Source organism: Haliotis rufescens, unplaced genomic scaffold, assembly GCF_023055435.1.
Source record: "Haliotis rufescens isolate VD_foot unplaced genomic scaffold, xgHalRufe1.0.p SCAF_5, whole genome shotgun sequence".
Lineage (NCBI taxonomy): Eukaryota > Metazoa > Mollusca > Gastropoda > Lepetellida > Haliotidae > Haliotis > Haliotis rufescens.
In genome coordinates, this window is record NW_025964223.1 from 42,360,550 (window position 1) to 42,385,223 (window position 24,674).

General features: G+C 41.3%; 1 protein-coding gene across 1 annotated transcript; it reads left to right on the forward strand.

The window, feature by feature from the left end:
• Nucleotides 1-429: 429 nt before the first annotated feature.
• On the forward strand, nt 430-22,851 carry LOC124140091 (cytochrome P450 3A24-like). Its single transcript, XM_046507445.2, has 14 exons — nt 430-527; nt 1,689-1,785; nt 3,532-3,584; nt 5,224-5,320; nt 6,876-6,992; nt 7,357-7,439; nt 12,146-12,285; nt 13,199-13,329; nt 14,177-14,252; nt 15,249-15,406; nt 17,683-17,771; nt 20,429-20,566; nt 21,364-21,520; nt 22,492-22,851. The coding sequence occupies exons 1-14, from the start codon at nt 430-432 to the stop codon at nt 22,564-22,566; spliced, it is 1,509 nt and encodes a 502-aa protein (XP_046363401.2). The 3' UTR covers nt 22,567-22,851.
• Nucleotides 22,852-24,674: the final 1,823 nt, after the last annotated feature.

Consider the following 24,674-nt stretch of genomic DNA (forward strand, 5'->3'; position numbering starts at 1 on the left):
TGCAACAAATTAGAACTAAATAGAACTGATGGGAATTTAAAGATAGTAATTTGTTTGTCATGTCACATGACTATTGTATTGAAATAAACGTTACACAAGTACTCTGGACAAGTCCCAGGCTGAATGTCCCCTATTTATGCTCGAATTCCTGTGAAAAACGTTTTAGACAATTAGTCTAACTTTCGACAACATGCACGGCCCGAAACACATGTACAATATGCTGCATGTCTGACGTAGGCGCGACAAACAGCTCGCCGTTGGTGGTTCATTAAACAAACCATATGTTTATGAATCATATTTCCTATTGACATCAACAGTCTCATTATGAGCTGCATATCCATATCAACTCGGGAGGACACACACAGACTTCTCTAATTAATATTGCTATCAATTGATATCACATTAAAATGTACCTGTCCACATTAAATGATGCCGTCAGATCGAGAACATCAACACACTATGGACGTGTATGCGTGCTTACAGAACGCCTTGCTGGCTGGGGCAACCATCTTCTCCGTGGCTTATTTGTAAGTTTGTCGTTAACATGTTTTTCAATTGCTATGATTTCCTTTCTACATATACTGAATGGCTACTAAATGTGTTGCTATGACAATCGTCCTTCTATTAACAACCCCTTGTGTACCCGTGAAGATCCGGGGTACAATAGGTCTTCAGCAAGACATGCTTGTCGTAAAAGGCGACTAACGGGATCGGGTGGTCAGGCTCGCTGACTTTGTTGATGCATGTCATCGTATCCCAAATGACAGATCGATGCCCATGATGTTAATCACTGGATTGTCTGGTACACACTCGATTATATACAGACCCCGTCATACAGGTTGAATAGTGCTGTGCCCAGCGTTAAACAACAAACAAACAAACAAACAACACCTTGTGATATACAGAATTCGTACAGCTTTGTTTCCAATTAGCATTTGCGAAAATGTTGTCGTATATAATTGGTAAGTGAGTTTGGTTTAACGCCGCTTTGAACAGTATTCCAGATATATCACGGCGTGTAAGTTTAATGACGGGGGTGAGGGTGTGTGTGAGGGTGGGTGGGGGGCGGGGGTCGAGACATGAAGTGTTGCATGTCTCAGACGTCTACCACTTTGGTGAATCCCACGAATACGGATATGGTGCTGACAAACCCAGAAACATATTCGGTGTTACTCCGGGCACCGTTCATTGGGGTATATGTGGATAGATCATGGAACTGAAGAAAAAGTACAACGTTGCAATATTTCGTTAATCTTTACATTCCTTAATCCGGAAAGTTTTACCTGGGACGGATTTTCCTAAATGGTTTAAAAGTTTATCATAGCCGTGAAGGGAACTTGTATCGGGAGAATATGGTCCCAGCCACCGAGAGTACACGCCTTGTGTGAGAGTTTATTACGGTAGATAGAACGATTCTAGCATAGCATCAACCACATACTTCAGGCTGTAAGAATATATCCCAAATATATTCAATAGTGTCTGTTTCACTCTCACTCACTCACTCACTCACTCACTCACTCACTCACTCACTCACTCACTCACTCACTCACTCTCTCTCTCTCTCACTCACTCACCCACTCACTCACTCACTCGACGTTAATCCACCTCACCTCACCTCACCTCACCTCACCTCACCTCACCTCACCTGGGTGGAGGGTACATTACAAGAACTTCTGTTCCCACCTTAGTTACGGACAATGGAGGAACACCCTGTTCCACGAGTACGGGATACCGGGACCCCAACCAGAGCCGTATCTTGGAAACATCAGAGAAATCATGAAAAAGGTAATATCCACATGTATTTACAAATATTATTTTCAAAACAAGTGGAGCTAGTATGAAACTATACGTGTGGAAAAAAATAACTGTGCTTCATATAAAGTGGTGTAAATGTTACTTTATTGAAAATAACATATTATCTGGTTATTGGTCTAATCAAAGTTTTATCCTAACAAAGTCATCGTCAAAGCCCATGCCTGGCATCAGAGAGATATACCTTAGAAGAGGGGCGGCGTAGGAACTCAATTAACAATGTCAATATCAGATGTGAACACCATTTGCGGTGATGCAGGCTAGGCAGGCAGTGGCGGAGTAATGAACAGATGATTAAAAACAGCCTGGGGGATGTTGTTCCAAATGTTAATCAAAGATTGGTCAAGATGAGCTGGCTTTAACGGCTGATTCTGGTCCTGGCGTATGCGTCGTTCCATCTCACCATGAGAGGCCTGGAGAAACAGACGGCCATGCCAGTACAGCAAAGTCATGATGCGTCAAAATGTCAGTTACAACACATGCAACATGTGGGAGGGCATTGACCGGCTGCAACGTGACGTAACGTGCCTACATCTATACAAAGAGTAGAACCCCATATCGAACGATGTCGTCCCGGTAGCGTACTCCATTCAAATTCTCATTAACAATGATGACTTGTGTTCTCCAATGAGTTTCGATGTCAGCCAATACCATTACACCTCCACCCCCAAACCGACGACGTTAAGTAACGCAAGCGTCGATTCCGTAGACATACCAACCGAATATGGTTTTCTTGTTGACGTGGAGTCACACGTGGACGACCGTCCCTTGGAAAGTCATGAGTTGCCCTGATGTAGATTTTCAGCAAGCCGTGGCATTTTGTAGGCGTTATTTAACAAAGGTGTTTTATGAGCACCTGAAACAATAATTGTGTGCCGTTCACATAAAAAAAACACGCGTGTGAGTATCATGCTCCAATCAGACACACCCAATTGTGCGCCGTGTATTAACATGCACGTGCAAACTGTAAATCACGATCTTAAAATGGGAAGATGTCTTCATGATTATTAGAAGTTGCATTATATAATTTAAGAATAAATGTATTTTTTTGAACATTGTATGAAGCACTGTTACTCTTTTACCTCAGTATAATATTGAACAGTGAGTGAGTGAGTGAGTGAGTGAGTGAGTGAGTTGGGTTTAACGCTGCTTTTAACAATATTCCAGTTATATCGTGGCGTGTCAGCTTAATGTGGGAGGAAAGCCCGAAGTGATGCAGGTCTTAGACGTTTACCACTTCGGTGAAACCCACGAGCACGGGTATGGTGCTGACAAACCTAGAAACATAATCGAGGCGAACCGGGATTCGAACCCACAATCAAAGGTTTCTGGCGTGCCCAAGGGACGCAACTCTGCACAGGGAATCGCGGCGCCTTAGACGACTTGGCCCCCCGTGTCCCCTTATTGAACAGAATACCACAACTGAATACATACGAAAACTTTACGCTTCTTTAAGTACATGCTTGCAATAGGCTTTTAATAGGTTTGGATTTGTCTCACGCATTTTACAATTCTCGCAACATGTTTAACATTCTAACGTTCTGACACTTTACTAATAGATTGATATGTGGAGCACAAATATTTAAAACTCTTAGGTTAGGATCTAACATTGGTGTAAAGGGTTAACCTCACAATAGGTTTCATATATGCACAACTGATTTTGAATTCTCTCAAGTGGTTTAACAACCAATTAGTAATAACAAAATGTTGGTTTTCCAGGGATTTCGTGAGGTGTTAGCGGAATGGATGCATTCATTCGGCGACGTGTACGGGTACGTTTTTGTTCAACGTTACAACAGTTATGGCATGCCGGCTTATCTCCAGTCCCTGATGAAATTTGCTTTCACTTTGATACCCTTTGAATGGTGAGGCTGCAATGAGTATGCTGCCTGGGCACTTACTTACCACGCCGAAGACCCGGGTTCGATTCCCCATATGGTTACAATACTAAAAGCGGCATAAACCATACTCATTCGCTCACTTACCTATCAACGAAGAACTGTCCGATCAAAATAAAATGAAAAATTTACCAACGTGAAATCACATTTTGACGGTTAACACCAAAGCTACATTTGGACACACGCACCAGTGAACAGTCCTTTTTTTTCATATTGCCATGATACAGGATTGCAATAGTTATGATATACAAAAAACATTACTTTTTCCATGCAAATTGCGTGAGTGGCGTTGCTAGCGGTAGAGCAGGACTTGGTTACCTTTTTCGCGATTACCTGGTGTCGTCACTGATTTTCACTCATCAAGATACATACTTTTCATCACTCTTGTGCCTTTCGCGCCCATTGGAATTTGTTACGGCAGATAATCGATTATTCTCTGGCATTGGCGTTTTATAGTTATGATGCACGTGTTTAACAAATGACTGTGTTGTTTTACGTTTTATCTGAAAACTTTTGTTAGCTTTTAACTGTCCTTCGTTGGCAGCTTTCAAGTAAATGTAGTATGCGTTCGTATTGCTTTACATTCTGATGGTAAATGCGTCTCAAACGCGTCCTGAAGCTAATGAACCCAGGGTATTTATCACAACAGAGGGACAACTTCCCGAGGCAAGGGAGTTAACTGACTTTAACAGTCCAGTTTCCATCCTTGCCAAACTAGGCTGGAATGACTGGGCTCGATCGAAGCGCCAAAAGTGGCTATTACCAATTATGTCCCTTCTAAGCCTCTCCTATGGACCAATCAGATTCCACCTCTCGTATCACTTGCGTTTGTTTCAAACAAAATGGTGGCGCCCATTCAGGACGATCTCATCGATAATCAAGATCTATATTGTGATAAAACGATTCTTACATCACGAAATGCATCAAATCACGTGAGAACCTTGATTAAAAACATAAAAGGATTTGGAAAATATCTGCTGACAACGAATTGGCGATTCACATGCTTTGCAAATCCTGCAATCGATCGAAATCTGCACGACAGTTTACGAACCGGATTTTGATATCGGTGCGCGATTTTGATTGGACTATGCATAAACTCGTTAGTCCAGACAAAACGTTATTCCATAATACCAGTCTAGTTCGGCAAGGGTGGAAACTGGACTTTTATAGTCAGTTAACTCCTTTGCCTCGGGAAGATGCAGAATGAAGGCTTAACACACTGGACAATCGAGGATGACTTTCGTGCATACATGATAAGATATGCATTCAGCTGGTTAGTAAGAAGCCGACAAGTGACTGCAGAGAATGACGAAATATACAGTCGATATGATCAATGGACGCAAATTAAGTAAAGAATAGATGAGAACAATAATAAGTATTCATAATTTGCAAATGCGGCTTGTTAAAAAAGGGGCAAGGTGTAGAATGGTAATGTAAATGCAAGTTTGGTATGTGTGATGTGATGTGTGCATGCACTATGAACACACCTATTTATGGCGCCATATATTTCCAGATTTTACATTGGACACACTCCGACCATATTCGTCAAAGATCTCGACATACTGAAGGAAGTATCCATCAAACACTTCCAGGATTTTCCGGACAGAAGGGTAACAGTTTATCTAAGACTTCTCTGAATAATACATAGCTTCTTTCATTAATGATGATAATAATAATAATAATAATAATAATAATAATAATAATAGGCCATTTATATTGGGCAATTTTCCACACCACACATGGGCATGCTCAAAGCGCAATTTTGTTCCCGGTCACTGGATCAGTGTGCACTCAACAATCATTCTCAGCTCCCTGGGGAGTACACAACCCAACTGTATGTTAGGCGCCGGGTGGTTAACAACCACATTGTCATCTCATCCTACCAGGTACCTATTGCTGTAAACAAAACGGTGACGTGTTTGCTCAGCCAACCAAAGGAATCTGTTTTATGGCCGGGTCGTGTTTGTAGATCAAACGTTTACCATGTAATGGCACGGCCGAAGTGGTGGTGGCTCAGTGACGATGTGGGCTGGAATCACCTCATCTCAGGATATAGGACAGAGCTATAAGACAGATCTCACATATTCCTTGCCATTTCGAGGCCAGTCGTGGTACCCTTTGTATGTAGAATTGGCCATTATTTCTAATTCACGACGGAGTACTTATTTAGGAATGGGAATATGGCCCGCTTAGTGCCATGACCTCCACCCGTTACATACATGTTATACCCGTGAAGATCCGGTTAGAATAGGTCTTCAGCAACCCATGCTTGTCGTAAAAGGTCTGTCGTAAGAGACGACTACGGGATCGGGTGGTCAGGCTCGCTGACTTGGTTGATGCATGTTATCGTATCCCAATTGCGTGGATCAGTGCTCATGATGTACATGCATACTGACGACATATACTGAGTAGACCGGTGGAATGTTTCGAGTATGAGTATAGGACTCCAGTCACCTTTGCTTGCAAGAGGTGATTAAATAACTCGAATGGTCAGGCTCGCTGGCTAGAGTGGATCGATGCGCAATCAATGATTTTCTTTTCCAGACTCGATTATTTACAGACCGCCGTCATATAGCTGGAATATTGCTGAGTGTGGCGTTAAACAAACAAACAAACAAACAAAACATATATGTCAGGTCAGTGTCATATGAGCCATCATGCAGAGACTCATGTTCGGGGCCGATTGGTTGCAGCTCTAACCGCTGTCTGATATTACTGATATTCACGCACCAAAAACTTCATGTTACATCGCGGTTAACCAAACAAAGCATGACCATTGACTCTCCATGCAATATAGGCGATCCCATATTGTTTTCCATAAATATAGCACACGGTTGGATACAATATGTCATGATCTGATATATCGAGGATGTAAACATTCGGAGTACGACCACAAAACAACAGTTATGTCCGTGCTGCTATATATGACACAGGTAACCTTGAGTGAGTATGGTTTTACGCCGCTTTAAGCAATACCCCAGCAATATCACGACGGGGGACACCAGAAATGGGCTTCACACATTGTAACCAGTAGGGAATCGAACCGGGGCTTCTGGTGACGAGCGAACGCTTCAACCACCAGGCTATCCCACCGCCAGTTAATAGTCTGAACGTAAATATTTAGTAAATGTTCGAGTATTTGTATTGATGGTCTCTATTCTGAAGTTTTCAGATTTGACTCCGGGCACGATCCGTCACGGCGTGCTCTTCTCCAGGGGGGATGCATGGAGGAGACAGCGGGCCATCATGGCGCCCACCTTCAGCGGAGTGAAGCTTAACAAGGTCCTACATCACTTCTACCCAACAGCTATAAACCATAATCAGACACATAAAGCTCACAAGAATTATACTTATGAATAAAAGCGACAAAATCTTCACAATTATCACAAGAAATTTCTGCTGGAAGAGTTCGTTGTATGATTCCGAAAATATATATATATATGTGCTTATGAATCACTATCAAATAGCGTATCCTGCCCTGTCGGTGGCACCCATCACAAACACATGCTGAAGAAACACGGAAACGTTGATCCAAGTCAAAATATGGATTTGCATCAGACGTCATTTTTGTCACTTACCCAAATCCTAACCGTATTATACGTTTAATGAAGCAGCCAAATATCTTTTCCCCGTTCTATTTCTTTAGATGGGCAACGTATTGAATGACTGCGCTGATAACTTGGTCAAGACGTTGACAGACAGTGCTGGAGGCGAGATTGTCTTGCGAGAGTACGTAACTTTTTTATGTCATGAACAACCATATGTCAGTAAATATGTCAACAGCGCGTTATGGTTTGGCTGTAATTGGACATTGCAGGCCTAGAAACTCCGTCGTGACGTCGTGTGTCAACTTCATAATATCCCATTAGACCTTGCCAATCGTTTTACTTACAGTACACCCAGTCAGTAATGTTACATAGAGTACCTATCTCAATCGTTGTACTTACAGTACACCCAGTCAATAATGTTACAAAGAGTACATATCTCAATCGTTGTATTTACAGAACACATCGTCAATCACTTTACTTACACTACATATTCTCAATCGCTTTATTTACATTATTGCACCTTGTCTGTCACGTTGAGAACATCTTGCCAAACACTTTACTTACACTAGAACTTGTCAGTCGCTTTACTTACAGAACACACAGTCAATAATGTTGCATAGAGTACACATCCTCAATCGCTGTATTTACCGAACACATCGTCAATCACTTTGCAAAGAGAACATCTTGACAATCTACTTACTAACAGTACATCTTCTTTCACTACAGATTCTCAATCGCTTTACTTACAGTACACCTTGTCTGTCATTTAACGTTGGGAACATCTTGCAATCACTTTACTTACAGCGGAACAAGTCAATCGCTTTACTTACAGTACACCTTGTCTGTCATTTAACGTTGGGAACATCTTGCAATCACTTTACTTACAGCGGAACAAGTCAATCGCTTTACTTACAGTACACCTTGTCTGTCATTTAACGTTGGGAACATCTTGCAATCACTTTACTTACAGCGGAACAAGTCAATCGCTTTACTTACAGTACACCTTGTCTGTCATTTAACGTTGGGAACATCTTGCAATCACTTTACTTACAGCGGAACAAGTCAATCGCTTTACTTACAGTACACCTTGTCTGTCATTTAACGTTGGGAACATCTTGCACTCACTTTACTTACAGCAGAACTAGTCCATCGCTTTACTTACATTACACGTTGTCTGTCACTTAACGTTGGGAACATCTTCCACTCACTTTACTTACAGCAGAACTAGTCAATTGCTTTACTTACATTACACCTTGTCTGTCATTTAACGTTGGGAACATCTTGCACTCACTTTACTTACAGCAGAACTAGTCAATCGCTTTACTTCCAGTACACCTTGTCTGACACTTCACGTTGGGAACATCTTGCACTCACTTTACTTACAGCAGAACTAGTCAATCGCTTTACTTACATTTCACCTTGTCTGTCACTTAACGTTGGGAACATCTTGCACTCACTTTACTTACAGCGGAACAAGTCAATCGCTTTACTTCCAGTACACCTTGTCTGTCATTTAGCGTTGGGAACATCTTGCAATCACTTTACTTACAGCGGAACAAGTCAATCGCTTTACTTACAGTACACCTTGTCTGTCATTTAACGTTGGGAATATCTTGCAATCACTTTACTTACAGCAGAACTAGTCCATCGCTTTACTTACATTACACCTTGTCTGTCACTTAACGTTGGGAACATCTTGCACTCACTTTACTTACAGCAGAACTAGTCAATCGCTTTACTTCCAGTACACCTTGTCTGACACTTAACGTTGGGAACATCTTGCACTCACTTTACTTACAGCAGAACTAGTCAATCGCTTTACTTACATTTCACCTTGTCTGTCACTTAACGTTGGGAACATCTTGCACTCACTTTACTTACAGCGGAACAAGTCAATCGCTTTACTTCCAGTACACCTTGTCTGTCATTTACCGTTGGGAACATCTTGCAATCACTTTACTTACAGCGGAACAAGTCAATCGCATTACTTCCAGTACACCTTGTCTGTCATTTAACGTTGGGAATATCTTGCAATCACTTTACTTACAGCAGAACTAGTCCATCGCTTTACTTACATTACACCTTGTCTGTCACTTAACGTTGGGAACATCTTGCACTCACTTTACTTACAGCAGAACTAGTCAATCGCTTTACTTACATTACACCTTGTCTGTCATTTAACGTTATGAAAACATGGTGCACTCACTTTACTTACAGTAGAACTAGTCAATCGCTTTACTTCCAGTACACCTTGTCTGTCACTTAACGTTGGGAACATCTTGCAATCACTTTACTTACAGCAGAACTAATCAATCGCTTTACTTCCAGTACACCTTGTCTGTCACTTATCGTTGGGAACATTTTGCAATCACCTTACTTACAGCAGAACTAGTCAATCGCTTTACTTACAGTACACATTGTCTGTCACTTAGCGTTGGGAACATCTTGCAATCACTTTACTTACAGCAGAACTAATCAATCGCTTTACTTCCAGTACACCTTGTCTGTCACTTATCGTTGGGAACATTTTGCAATCACCTTACTTACAGCAGAACTAGTCAATCGCTTTACTTACAGTACACATTGTCTGTCACTTAGCGTTGGGAACATCTTGCAATCACTTTACTTACAGCAGAACAAGTCAATCGCTTTGCTTACAGTACACCTTGTCTGTCACTTAACGTTGGGAACATCTTGCACTCACTTTACTTACAGCAGAACTAGTCACTCGCTTTACTTACATAACACCTTGTCTGTCACTTAACGTTGGGAACATCTTGCACTCACTTTACTTACAGCAGAACTAGTCAATCGCTTTACTTACATTACACCTTGTCTGTCATTTAACGTTATGAAAACATGGTGCACTCACTTTACTTACAGTAGAACTAGTCAATCGCTTTACTTCCAGTACACCTTGTCTGTCACTTAACGTTGGGAACATCTTGCACTCACTTTACTTACAGCAGAACTAGTCAATCGCTTTACTTCCAGTACACCTTGTCTGTCACTTTACGTTGGAAACATCTTGCAAGCACTTTACTTACAGCAGAACTAGTCAATTGCTTTACTTATATTACACCTTGTCTGTCACTTAACGTTGGAAACATCTTGCAATCACTTTACTTACAGCAGAACTAGTCAATCGTTTTACTTACATAACACCTTGTCTGTCACTTAACGTTGGGAACATCTTGCAATCACTTTACTTACAGCAGAACTAGTCAATCGCTTTACTTACATCACACGTTGTCTGTCATTTAACGTTGGGAACATCTTGCAATCACTTTACTTACAGCAGAACTAGTCAATTGCTTTACTTATATTACACCTTGTCTGTCACTTAACGTTGGGAACATCTTGCAATCACTTTACTTACAGCAGAACAAGTCAATCGCTTTACTTACATTACACCTTGTCTGTCACGTAACGTTGGGAACATCTTGCAATCACTTTACTTACAGCAGAACTAGTCAATCGCTGTACTTCCAGTACACCTTGTCTGTCACTTAACGTTGGGAACATCTTGCAATCACTTTACTTACAGCAGAACAAGTCAATCGCTTTACTTACATTTCACCTTGTCTCTCACTTAACGTTGGGAACATCTTGCAATCACTTTACTTACAGCAGAACTAGTCAATTGCTTTACTTCCAGTACACCTTGTCTGTCACTTAACGTTGGGAACATCTTGCACTCACTTTAATTACAGCAGAACTAGTCAATCGCTTTACTTCCAGTACACCTTGTCTGTCACTTAACGTTGGGAACATCTTGCAATCACTTTACTTACAGCAGAACAAGTCAATCGCTTTACTTACATTACACCTTGTCTGTCACTTAACGTTGGGAACATCTTGCAATCACTTTACTTACAGCAGAACTAGTCAATCGATTTACTTACATTTCACCTTGTCTGTCACTTAACGTTGGGAACATCTTGCAATCACTTTACTTACAGCAGAACTAGTCAATTGCTTTACTTCCAGTACACCTTGTCTGTCACTTAACGTTGGGAACATCTTGCAATCACTTTAATTACAGCAGAACTAGTCAATCGCTTTACTTCCAGTACACCTTGTCTGTCACTTAACGTTGGGAACATCTTGCAATCACTTTACTTACAGCAGAACTAGTCAATCGCTTTACTTCCAGTACACCTTGTCTGTCACTTATCGTTGGGAACATTTTGCAATCACCTTACTTACAGCAGAACTAGTCAATCGCTTTACTTACAGTACACATTGTCTGTCACTTAGCGTTGGGAACATCTTGCAATCACTTTACTTACAGCGGAACAAGTCAATCGCTTTACTTACAGTACACCTTGTCTGTCACTTAACGTTGGGAACATCTTGCAATCACTTTACTTACAGCAGACCTAGTCAATCGCTTTGCTTGCAGTACACCTTGTCTGTCACTTAACGTTGGGAACATCTTGCACTCACTTTACTTACAGCAGAACTAGTCACTCGCTTTACTTACATAACACCTTGTCTGTCATTTAACGTGGGGAACATCTTTCAATCACTTTAATTACAGCAGAACTAGTCAATCGCTTCACTTACATCACACGTTGCCGTCACTTAACGTTGGGAACATCTTGCAATCACTTTACTTACAGCAGAACTAGTCAATCGCTTTACTTACATCACACGTTATCTGTTACTTAGCGTTGGAACCATCTTGCAATCACTTTACTTACAGCAGAACTAGTCAATCGCTTTACTTACAGATTACTGTGGCCCAATTCTAACTCTCTTCTATCTATTTAGCCACCCCGCACAGATAAAATATTGCTATAGCTCATGTCAAGCATGCAGCATGTTATGCGTCTGTATTTCATTTGAAATTATGGTGAATATCACTAAATATTTAATCAACAGGCATTTTGGTCAGTTTTCCCTGGAGGTGATTGTCAAAGCAGCATTTGGCCTCTACACCGACACCAATGACGTCATATACTCTAAGCTACGGCAGCTGATTCGCCCTGGGAAGAAAGGAGCCTTCTCCCACTTCAGCAGCAGTGAGTCATCATCCATCGTATTCCCATCTGATAGTGTGGATCACTCTTATGTTTTAATTCATTCTGTATTGTTTTCCAGCAAAATAATCACTGCAAAAAATGAAATATGAAAATACATGATTTAAATTGAGTCAAGAAGGTAAAATTGATACAGTCGGACCCCGGTAACTCGAACCTAGCATGGATAGCCAGACAGATCAAGTAACAATTTGGCCAAACTGTACTGTAACAGCCATGTTAGCTGATTGTGTAAGGAAAGGTACTAGATATATCTAAGAGAATTGTTCACTGCTAAGCGAAATGTTCTTTGCGCTTCTCAAAACTGTTTATGTGGCAAATGCCAACTAGGAGATATGGGTACAAAATTATATGATGAAATCAGTTTGGGACAGAGTCAGTGGTTCGAGATGACGCTAAGTAGTTTTATCTCGTTATCTCGAGATATGAGGTCAGATTTATATTATGTATTTATATAGTCGGGCGGGAATGGACATTAGGTTCGAGATATCCGTACATTTGAGATAACGGTGTCCGGCTGTATTTCCATTGTGAAAGCTTCGGTTAATTTTCATGGTGAAGGAGATAAATATTTCTGGAAGTATTTCCCGTAGTGTTTGTTGAATATGATTGTTTTAAGAAATACACCATGTCCGAAGTCTTGTGGCAATTTACCAGGTCGACTCTTTGCATACTTTCATAAAATTATGTCACAAATTTAATTTTCTGAATATCAGGTTGTAAGACAAGGGACTTTAAGTAAAAGAAAACCAATTCAAAATAATATATGTTGATTCTCGCAATGGTTGCGGCATAATGTTTAGAAAACTAAAGAATGCAAACTACAATATACTACGTGTTGGGTTGGTCTTTGCAGCAGGCGTCGGATATTGACGAAGCTATGCTTTATTTCCAGGTATATTCCCATCTACAGTTCCCGTGTTGAGGGCACTTGGGTTCAGCATTCTTCCCAAAGAACCATATCAGTATATCTTGCGCGCGCTGGATGACATCTTCAACTTGAGGAGACTCGAACCTAAGAAAGAAGTATGTTATTTAGTTAGGCCATTTGTTAGTGAGTGCAACGCGATTTTGGTAGCGGCTAAGCCATACTGGTGCAAGCACCAGTGGTCACGACTCTAGGAAGTCTCTACCCCGAACATCCTACTTAAGGAGGACCCGGGATTCGCACCTCCAATCAGCGGATCCTGGTCTATCTAAAATAAAACGACACAACAAAAAATGCTCACCGATAATTTGAAATTTATGAATGAATTATATTTCAATTCAAATTATTATTTTAGAAAGGTAATAAGGTCCGTCCTCAACCAATTTTAAAACCATGCACTTTTAATCTTAAAAAGAAAATATGAGGAACTTTTGGAAAATGAGCATATCGAACACATGGACATGTTCTTATAACTAAATGTGACACCTTCCCAATAGACACTTACACAAAGTCGGATATCAATAATGGTGTGTTTGTAAATGGTTGTCAAGGTATGATTTCATCGAGAACATTAATGGACTTGAGCATAATGCAGCCTTCTTACGCTTACGGGGACACAAGGGGCTAAGTCGTCTAAGGCGCCGCAATTCGCTGTGCAGAGTTGCGTCCCTTGGGTACGCCAGAAACCTATGAGGGTTCGAATCCAGGTTCGCCCCGATTATGTTTCTAGGTTTGTCATCACCATACCCGTGCTCGTGGTTTCACCAAAGTGGTAAACGTTTGAGACCTGCATCACTTCGGGCTTTCCTCCCACATTAAGCTGACACGCCATGGCATAACTGGAATACTGTTAAAAGCAGCGTTAATCACAACTCACTCACTCTTGCTATTACTTTACACGTCCTTATCAAACTCAGATCTGCAGTGTCCTTGATATGATTCCAGAACAAAGACTTCCTTCAACTGTTGATTGACGCTGAAAACATAGATGTATCCGACGCAAACCAAAAAACCATCAAAAGTAAGCTTTTTTAATATATTCAACAGAGTAACAGCATGCGATCATGGTGTATCGTGCAACGTCATAGAGACATACTTATGGCGGAGTCTGGCCTAGACAAGAAGTGGCTGATATATAAAAAATATAACACGATCATTTCAATCTTATTATCAGAACGATTTATATTCACGAAATATATAAAGCGTTATTTTTCTCAAATATATAGAGGCTATTTCATGTGTCTAGTGAAATATGATGTATCTCTCATTGAGTGACATGGAAAAGAAGATATTTTCATGAGTTGCCCGTACACTGTATTTTCACTATCTACACAGAGATGTAACTTCCGAAGTCCGGTTACTGTCGAGTAGGACAGAGACACGGACGAGTAACTTCGTTACCTGTGGTTCTGGAGATAGACGTTGTTATCAGTACGTTGTACGGATACAGGGGGGGGGGGGGGGGGGGGGTGCACACACACACCTTTTTATTTAAAAAAATTCTTTATTTCTGTATAAATTACACCAAAAACAATAAATAGATCCTAATTGTGCACACACACCCCCCCCCCCCCCCCCCCCCCCTTTTCAAAAAAGCTGTATCCGCCCATGATATATACTACTCCAGTTTTGATAGGGATACTTTTATCCTTCCATGATACATAACAAAGGTTAAGTAGTACACATAACTTAATATGACCTTAGAAACAAACAGGGTATGATTTGTTCAACAAAAGGAACAGAACCTTTAGGGTTACAATTTGACCGCCGTTACCATAGTATATATGTTACAGTCAATGTGTAAAATGATTGAAATTATCATTTAGACAATTTAGACTAAATATTTCAGTCATTTTACAATTATTTTTGTATTCTTTTCATTATCATAAAATAAATGGACATATTTGCAAGTCAATTTGTAAATTGGCTTAAATATTTAGGCAGCTTTCCAAAGTTAAACACATTTGACACATTGAATGATTTGACACTTTGGCTATAACATATATATATACTCCAGAAATGAGCCGGGATGAGATACTGGGCCAGATGTTCATGTTCATCATAGCGGGGTACGAGACCACAGCCTCCACCCTCAACTTCCTGGCCCACTCTCTGGCGGTTCACCCCGATATACAGCGGAAAGTGGTGGACGAAATACATCAACATCTGGACCAGGTGAGGATAAACTACTCTGCATAACTCATCCTCATATGCTGTTGAGGGCACGAGCGGTCCATCTGAGGCGCCACACTTTGATATGAGTTGCTTCCTTTAGGCGTTCAAGAAGCTTAATTTGTGATTGCGGGTTCGAATCCCGGAATCGCCCTGATTATATTCCTTGGTTTGTCAGCACCATACTCGTGATCGTGGGTTTCACCAAAGTGGTAATTATCTAAGACCTGCGTCAAATCAGCCTTTCTCCACAACATCGAGCTGACACATCATGATATCAATGAAATACTGTCCAATGTGGCGTAAAACACAAGTCACTCACTCATAAACTTGAGTCTACAGTTTAATCAATATCAATGTCATGCCCTTCTGACGTTGAAGTAAGTGCAAGATTGTCTTTATATGTAAGACCGCCTCCGTGGTCTAGTGGTAGAGCGTCCGCCCGGAGAGCGGAAGGTCCGGGGTTCGATCCCCGACCGCGTCATACCAAAAGACGTTAAAAGATGGTACTTGTTGTTACCCTGTCTGGCGCTCGGCATGAAGGGGCTAAAACAATGACTGGTCGGCTCGGAGTCAGTATACTGTGTCTGAGTGGGGTATTCATGTTAAACTGCGGCATTGTATCTCATGGTATATGTAGCACTATAAATCGGCATCAGTCCGGACTAGTACAAGCAGCCACACAAACACACACACGTACATACACGTCGCTATATAAGTGCAATAATCTTGCACGCGACGTTAAACCCCATTTCACCTCACCTCACCTTTATATGTAAAAACTATAAATTGATTGTTATACATAATAATCACTCGAACTTTCTAGTGTTTTTAATTGGTGTGGGGTAGCCTCATGGTTACTGCGTTGGTTTATCACGCCGAAGACCCGGGTTCGATTCCCCACATGGGTACAATGTGTGAAGCCGATTTTCCGTTCTATGATATTTCTGGAATATTGCTAAAAGCGGCGTAAAACAATACTCACTCATTTCGTTGGTATGATCCAAGCCTCCTTTAACGTTACGGCAGATTATTTCGCCATGCGCAGGGAGTAACACAGACTACATTACTACAACCATGTTCTCGTATGGTGGGAATTGTTTAAGAATACTATCAGTATGCTCGCCCAATATTTATCTGCTAACCTTATATGACACTGTATACGGCAACTAAAGATACCATAACGAATTTATTATGACGAAACGTTTACACTACTTACTACCTTTGTCGCACATGTCATGTCAAAACGTCAAACTCAAAACTTAACACTTACAACCTAAGGGTCAACGTTAAGGATCAAAGGGAGACTACTCTTCAAACCTCAGGGGTTAAACCTTGTTGATCATTTTAACTTTATATAATCTTTATTAAAGTCACGAACGTGATAAAAAAAACACATTAACGTCCTTACACATCACAATTAATGATATTAAAACACAAAACAGTGTCGAATAACGAATTTCTTTACCAGAATGTTCATGTGGATGTTGGAAAATCCAAAATGGCTGTTACTGACGGTCTCCCATTAGGTCAGTAACAATCATCTTGGATTTTTACTGACGGTATACGGGTTCATGTGGGGTCAGTAGTTCTGCTCTCTGGTTGGTCAATCTCACTGTGAGACACAATGATGTCAGTTATTGAAATCTTGAAAGGAAATCCAATCTATTATATGGCACAAACTGTCTCCTTTTCCACGAGACCCGTGAAGATCTGGGTCAGAATAGGTCTTCAGCAACCATGCTTGCCGTAAAAGGTGAGTATGCTTGTCGTAAGAGGCGACTAACGGGATCGGGCGGTCAGGCTCGCGGACTTGGTTGGTGCATGTCATCGATTCCAATTGCGTGGATCGATGCTCATGATATTAATCACTGGGTTGTCTGGTCCAGACTCGATTGTTTACAAACCGCCGTCATATAGCTGGAATATTGCTGAGTGCGGCGTTAAATAACAAACAAACCAACCAACCTTTTCAACGAGCCGTTCTTTAAACAAATTTATTTTTCAAAGAATGCTATACATCAAAGATGTTTGTAATCGCTAATGGTGGAATTCTCCGAACAATTAACGTTTTTGTCATTGTCTGAAAACATATTCAAGATATGATTCGTATAATCCTTCAAAATGAAACATACGAAATTGTATTTTTGATTCAAGGTTATTGAAGGAAGGAAAAACTTCAACATTAAAATTTACTCGAATACAAGACGCAGGCCAGCATCGTGATCCAGCTAGACTGTTGTCGGTGCCGGAAAACAATTTTCGCTCTCTCTTTTCAGGAAGAGCCGACATATCACAACGTGGGCGAGCTGACTTACCTGGACCAGGTCGTGAAGGAAGTTCTACGTCTGTATCCTGTCATATTCGGGTAAATATCCTCAAACACATTAAAATGTCAAATCAGGTTGAATGAATGCACACGTTAAGAGGGGGCACGGATGGCCAGTCGTCTTCGGCGCCGCAATTCGCTGTGCAGAGTTGCGTCCTTTTGGAACGCCAGAAGGTGAGGTGAGGTGAGGTGAAATATGTGTGTGTGTGTGTACGTGCGTGCGTGCGTGCGTGCGTGTGTGCGTGCGTGCGTCTGGATTAATGCCAGTTTGATAGTGCTAGCCCACTGAGAATACCATGCCGCAGACGACCAGTCATTGTTTTAGCCCCAGGCAGGGTAACAACAAATACCATCTTTTAACGTCTTTTGGTATGACGCAACCGGGGATCGAACCCCCGAACTTCCGCTCTCCAGGTCGACGTTCTACCACTAGACCACGGAAGCGGTTGGCACGCCAGAAACTTTGATCGTGGGTTCGAATCCCGGTTCATCCCGATTATGTTCCTAGGTTTGTCAGCACCATTCTCGTGCTCGTAAGTGGTAGACGTCTGAGGGCAGCATCACCGGGCTTTCCTCACACATTAAGCTGACACGCCGTGATATAACTGGAATACACTTCACAGCGGCGTTAAACCCAAATCATCCTCACTCACACATTAGACTACACCGTTTCGTCCAGAAAACAAAATTAGGAACATGCTGTGGCATGTTCCTTAAACGCAGACACTTAGTAATGTCCTTCACCTTCACCTTCCCTCAGTTATGTCCTTCACCCTCACCTTCACTTAGTTATGCCCTTTACCTTCACTTAGTAATGTCCTTCACCTTCCTTTAGCAATGTCCTTCACCTTCACCTTCACTTAGTAATGTCCTTCACCTTCCTTTAGTAATGTCCTTCATCTTCACCTTCACTTAGTAATGTCCTTCACCTTCCTTTAGTAATGTCCTTCATCTTCACCTTCACTTAGTAATGTCCTTCATCTTCCTTTAGTAATGTCCTTCATCTTCACCTTCACTTAGTAATGTCCTTCACCTTCCTTTAGTAATGTCCTTCATCTTCACCTTCACTTAGTAATGTCCTTCATCTTCCTTTAGTAATGTCCTTCATCTTCACCTTCACTTAGTAATGTCCTTCACCTTCCTTTAGTAATGTCCTTCACCCTCACCTTCACTTAGTTATGCCCTTTACCATCACTTAGTAATGTCCTTCACCTTCCTTTAGCAATGTCCTTCACCTTCACCTTCACTTAGTAATGTCCTTCACCTTCACATTCTCTTAGTTATGCCCACGGAGGAGCCTTCGCTTGCAAGACATTGTACATAGACGATTAGTTTGTTTCTTTGTTGTTTAACGCCGCACTCGGCAATATTCCAGCTATAACGACGGTCTGTAAATAATCGAGTGTGGAGGACAAAAACAAGCCAGCGATTGACATCATGAGCATCAATCCACGCAATTGGGATACGATGACATGCATCAAAACAATTAAGCAAGTCTGACCACCCAAGTCCGTTTGTCGCCTCTCACGGCAAGCATGAGTATCTGAAGACCTATCCTACCCCGGATCTTGACGGGTAACAAAGGCGGTTAATGGAAGCGGTCTTAAAAGAATACCAAAATGGAACTGACTTTATGCTTATGTGAAGTCGTCACGTTAGAAGTGATTAACGCGACGTTCTATCAAACAATAGGTAACCGTTAAGATGTATGGCACCACGGCGATGAGGAAAACCGGCATTTAGCACGTTCGTGACCTTGTTCCCCGCTCCTTCGCTAAGTCGTGGACAGGTTCTCCTAGTCAAAGTCCACATTCCCAAACATCACTGTCGATCAGCGGAGAGCCGGTTGTACAATAACATTCAAAGACGAAAATACTGTTCTAGCTTTCTCTGGCCAGGGTCACATCATGAAATCGCAGATGATTAAAGTAGTATTAAACATAGTATTTAGATTTTCATGTTTGATACATTCTCTTTAGGCTATACAGTTGTGAGAATACTATAAAGGTCGCTTCCACATCCAATCCGACAACCGGATCGTTGCATAATATCAATCACTGGTTTGTCTTGCCTGTACTTGATTATTTACACACCGCCGCCATGTAGCTGTAATATTGCTGAGAGTGGCGTTAGAGAAACAACTCACAAAAGTACGTATTGTCAGGAAGTAAAGATGGGTGAGTATGGTTTTTACGCCGCTTTTAGCAATATTCCAGCAATATCACGGCGGGGGACACCAGAAATGGGCTTCACACATTGTACCCATGTCGGGAATCGAACCCGGGTCTTCGGCGTGACAAGCGAACGCTTTAACCACTAGGCTACCCGACGGCCCCTAGGAAGTAAAGAAAGACAGGTTGAAATTTGCTCGGACTGCCAATTGAACCCGAGTCATGAGGCCTCTTTTAAACATGCATTCAGGCGAAAGTGAATGAATGTTATTTTACGCTTAATATTCAGCTAAATCATATAGCACTGTAAATAATCGAGACTTGGCCAGGCAGTCCAGTGGTTGATAGCATGAGCAACGATCCACATCACCGGAGTACCACCAACCAGGTCACCATCCATCCTAAGTAGTCGGTACTTATCACGAGAATGGGATTTGGGGGAGCTATTTTTACCCGGAAATCCCAAGGATGCAGTACAGAGGTAGTAACAATGTGCCACGTTATCATGTCCATTTTCTATCACAGGGTGAACAGACAAACCGCGCGGACACGGACCATAAAGGACGTGACGTTCCCAAGGGGAAGCAGCGTCTACATCCCCATCTTCCACATCCACAGGGACCCTGCCATCTACCCAGACCCGGAGACATTCAACCCGAACAGGTAATTCCACGACTGTCGTCATTCCAGTTTGTTCTTCAGGCTGTGCGTTTCTTTGTCTCTTTATTCTTCAAGTGCGTTAACCATGGTTTAATAACGACTCTTCTCGGGCAACGATGAATGGGATCTTTTAAAGATAAAAAAAACATTTTTATATGGTTATAAAAGTTTTATTCTCTCACTCGAACTCGTTTGACTCATAATATAAACAAGTACGTGAGTATACTAAAATTAGTGAAATAGACCGAAATATCCAAATAGGACCAGGCCTATTTTTTTTCTTCCATGTTTCTATTGTTCATCATCTTTAAAAAAATGGCATCATCTTTAAGACCCGTGAAGATCCGGGGTAAAATAGGTCTTCAGCAAGCCATGCTTGCCGTAAAAGGCGACTATGCTTGTCGTAAGAGGCGACTAACGGGATCGTGAAGTCAGGCTCGCTGACTTGGTTGATGCATGTTATCGTATCCCAATTGCGTGGATCGATGCTCATGATGTCAGTCACTGGATTGTCTGGTCCAGACTCGATAACTTACAGACCGCCGTCATATAGCTGGAATATTGCTGAGTGCGGCGTTGAACAACAAACATTTCAAGACTTCAGTAACTGCCAGTACACAGTCACCATTCCAATCATACTGAAACACAGTTGTAGTAATGCTTTCAATGTACTCGCTTGTCAAAAAAGGTCTCCTGGAGTACCCCCAATAAGAGGATTGTCGACATTTGTTAGAATTCATTTTGTATGTAATTTGGTGTTTTCTGTCCCACATGCATTGTACTGTTTGGGTATTTTCCAGATGGTCTGAACACACGGAGAGACACCCGATGGCGTACATTCCGTTTGGAGCTGGTCCAAGGGTTTGCGTGGGGATGAAACTGGCGGTGTTCGAACTGAAAGTGGCAATAATCAAAGTCCTGAGGGCGGTCAAGTTCAGCACGACGAAGAACACTCAGGTATTCGCAAATTTTTACACTTTCACCCCGTACTTCACAAATCTGGTAATTTCATAACTACATATTTGATCTGTAGCAATCTCATTAAAATCAGATCTTAGTTCTCGCTGTCGCTAAACAAAGATCTGAGGGCATCCCATTAAGGGTCACGTCAGAACGACCTTTCATCCAACCAATCAGAGCGTCGCTTACCAGATCATGAAAGTCACAGTCGGAATGTGTTTTCTAATCATGCAACCACGAAATATGTAACACGGGGTATTCCGAACGACATTTACGGGTTGTATGGTTATATCCATACTATCTAGGCCATATATAAGCCATTCCAGAATATTCTTCTTATCAGTTTTAATTTTTTTTAATCGAGAATACGTCAAAATATGTTTCGAAGGGTAGTCGACAGTTTGAAACTAGTGTCGTAAAGCTCGAGAAAGCTGCCTTCTGATTGGCTAATGTCGATTTCTTGTCGGTCATTTCATTGGTCGGTCAAAATTCGCGAAAGGTCGTTCTGACGTGACCCGTAATGGGATGTCCTCAGATCTTTGTTTAGCCACAGCGAGAACTAAGGTCTGATTTTAATGAGATTGGATCTGTAGTATAGATCAACTACAAAGTCTGCGTTGTATTCTCATCTCTTTTTCGAGACCCGTGTGTTTCTTCCGCATCCATATAAGTATTAAAAAGTCAACAAAAGTATCTTGAAGTCATCGTTGTCGGTGCCTCGATTTCAAATTATCAGGAATTAGGTGCAGTAAGACTTGATATTATGTCTTCTTTTTTTGCTTGCTTTTTTAATTATTTCTTTGCAGTTTGCAAAGTTGTCTTGATGTCACTGTCCTTTCTGGCACTAGGTGTTTATTCTTATCTCATGATCTGTTGTAACGGTATCGTTATAGTCAGAAGTTCTGGGATATTTCGACACGCAAATCACACATTCTCTCTCATGGAAAAGAGTTCTGCTTCCTTTTCAGGAAAAAATCATCTTCACCAACAGTAGTTTCTTGACACCAAAGACGCCAATAAGACTAAAAGTGGAAAAGCGGTAGATCAGTGAAGGTTATCATGTGAGTGTGTTTGGGGATATGTAATGTTCCATAACATACAAGCGGTATAACCTCTGTATCATACGTCATTCTAAATCGAAAAAAGTACTCTCATCTCACACAAATGGTACCTAAATTTTGCCAGTTTTCCTGGAATCTGCGCATGAATAAATCATGTCACAAGGTTATTGATTAGTAAGCCGGACAGTGAGTGAGTTGGGTTTGACGCCGCTTTTAACAGTATTCCAGTTATATCACGGCGTGTCAGCTTAATGTGTGAGGAAAGCCCGAAGTGATGCAGGTTTCAGACGTTTACCACTTCGGTGAAACCCACGAGCACGGGTATGGTGCTGACAAACCTTGAAACATAATTGTGGCGAACCGGGATTCGAACCCACAATCATAGGTTTCTGGCGTGCCCAAGGGACGCAACTCTTCACAGCGAATCGCGGCGCCTTAGTGGACTGGGCCACCCGTGCCCCCAGTAAGCCGGACAGTAGCATGCAATAAAGTTCCAAATGAAACTTGTTTGTCATGGGGTTTTATAAACACTGACTTAGGGTAACTTATTTAAATGGCATTTAGAAGTTGATGTGATGACCAATGTAGATAGTTCAATGTATATACAACTTCTTTCTTACAATGACTGCGACATTTCGGTGTAGATACTAACACCGTTATCACTCAAGTGATGAACAGAAATGTGAAGTACTTGGTAGGAAGGCAATATGCATGTGGATAATTGATGTTAACACAAGGTAATGTTTACACAACATAAGGTTACAGTATAAGGCCTGAGTGATATCGACAACACATTTGTCATCCAAAACCAAGATGATGATCCAAAAATCAAACATAATATACATACGATACTGTCTACCAATGAACTAGTCCATATCAGTCAGTCTTGTTTCACACAATTCTTGCCTTGTGAATCCTATATATGTACAGCTATTATACTTTAACCTTATGTGTTGCGTAAATATTGCCGTGTATAAATATCAATTATCCACATGTATATAGCCTTCTAACTTCACATTAATGTTTCCCACGTGTTTAAATGAAGTTTTTTTCAGAAATATAATGATTACCTGTAATAAAAATTAAATGGTTTGTTTTGTGGAAATTAACCAAACCTCATTTTTGGGGTTAATAGTGAAAATGAAAGATTGTTTGATCGTGCTCAGTAAATATATAGTTTGTTGAATACAGCTTGGAACAAAAAGGATTGTGTTCTTGTAGCTTAATGTGTTCAAATAAAACATTGTCCTCAATGATGTTGTTTTCAAACGCTGCAGTCAGCAATATTTAAGCTACTACTACTCAGCATTTGTTTGGGACCAAGATAGTCATCTTTGGTCAATGCTGAGGTCCTTATCAATGTTGAATAGGATATATCATAGCGGTCTAAATATCGATTCTGGACTAGTGATTGATATTACGAGCAACGTTCCACATCGTTGGACTACGTGTGCACAACCAAGCAAGGTACCGATCTATCAATTTGCCACCTCTTACGATAAACAAAGGTTACTGGGAACCAATTTTACCCAGGAATCCCAGGGGGAACTGTACTGAAAACACGTAAGATGAATGAACATTTGCTGCGTCTTATCAGCATGATGTTACTTCGCAGCAGTGGTTTTAGGTGAGGTGAAATGGGGTTTAACCCTCATGGTGCCTGGCCGTCAGCTGGCTTTGTATACTGCTGGGTGTCCCAGTTTTAAAAACGTATACACTGGTTAAAAGTGTTACGTTCTTTTTTCTGCACACAATGTTAACACATTGTATAACATTCAACCAGCGGGTTAACGCGTTAGACTACATTGTTTTTATAGTCGTCACATCACGACCTGCAAGCTTAATGTTGAAGGAAGTCCTGAAGGGACGAATGTATAACAGGTATTAATATTGACAGACTTCGATGAAACTACATATCAAGACCAAGTTTATAATTACGCGATAAGAGTGAGTGAGTGAGTGAGTTGAGTATGGTTTTACGCCGCTTTTAGCAATATTCCAGCAATATCACGGCGGGGGAAACCAGAAATGGGCTTCACACGTTGTACCCATGTCGGGAATCGAACCCGGGTCTTCGGCGTGACGAGCGA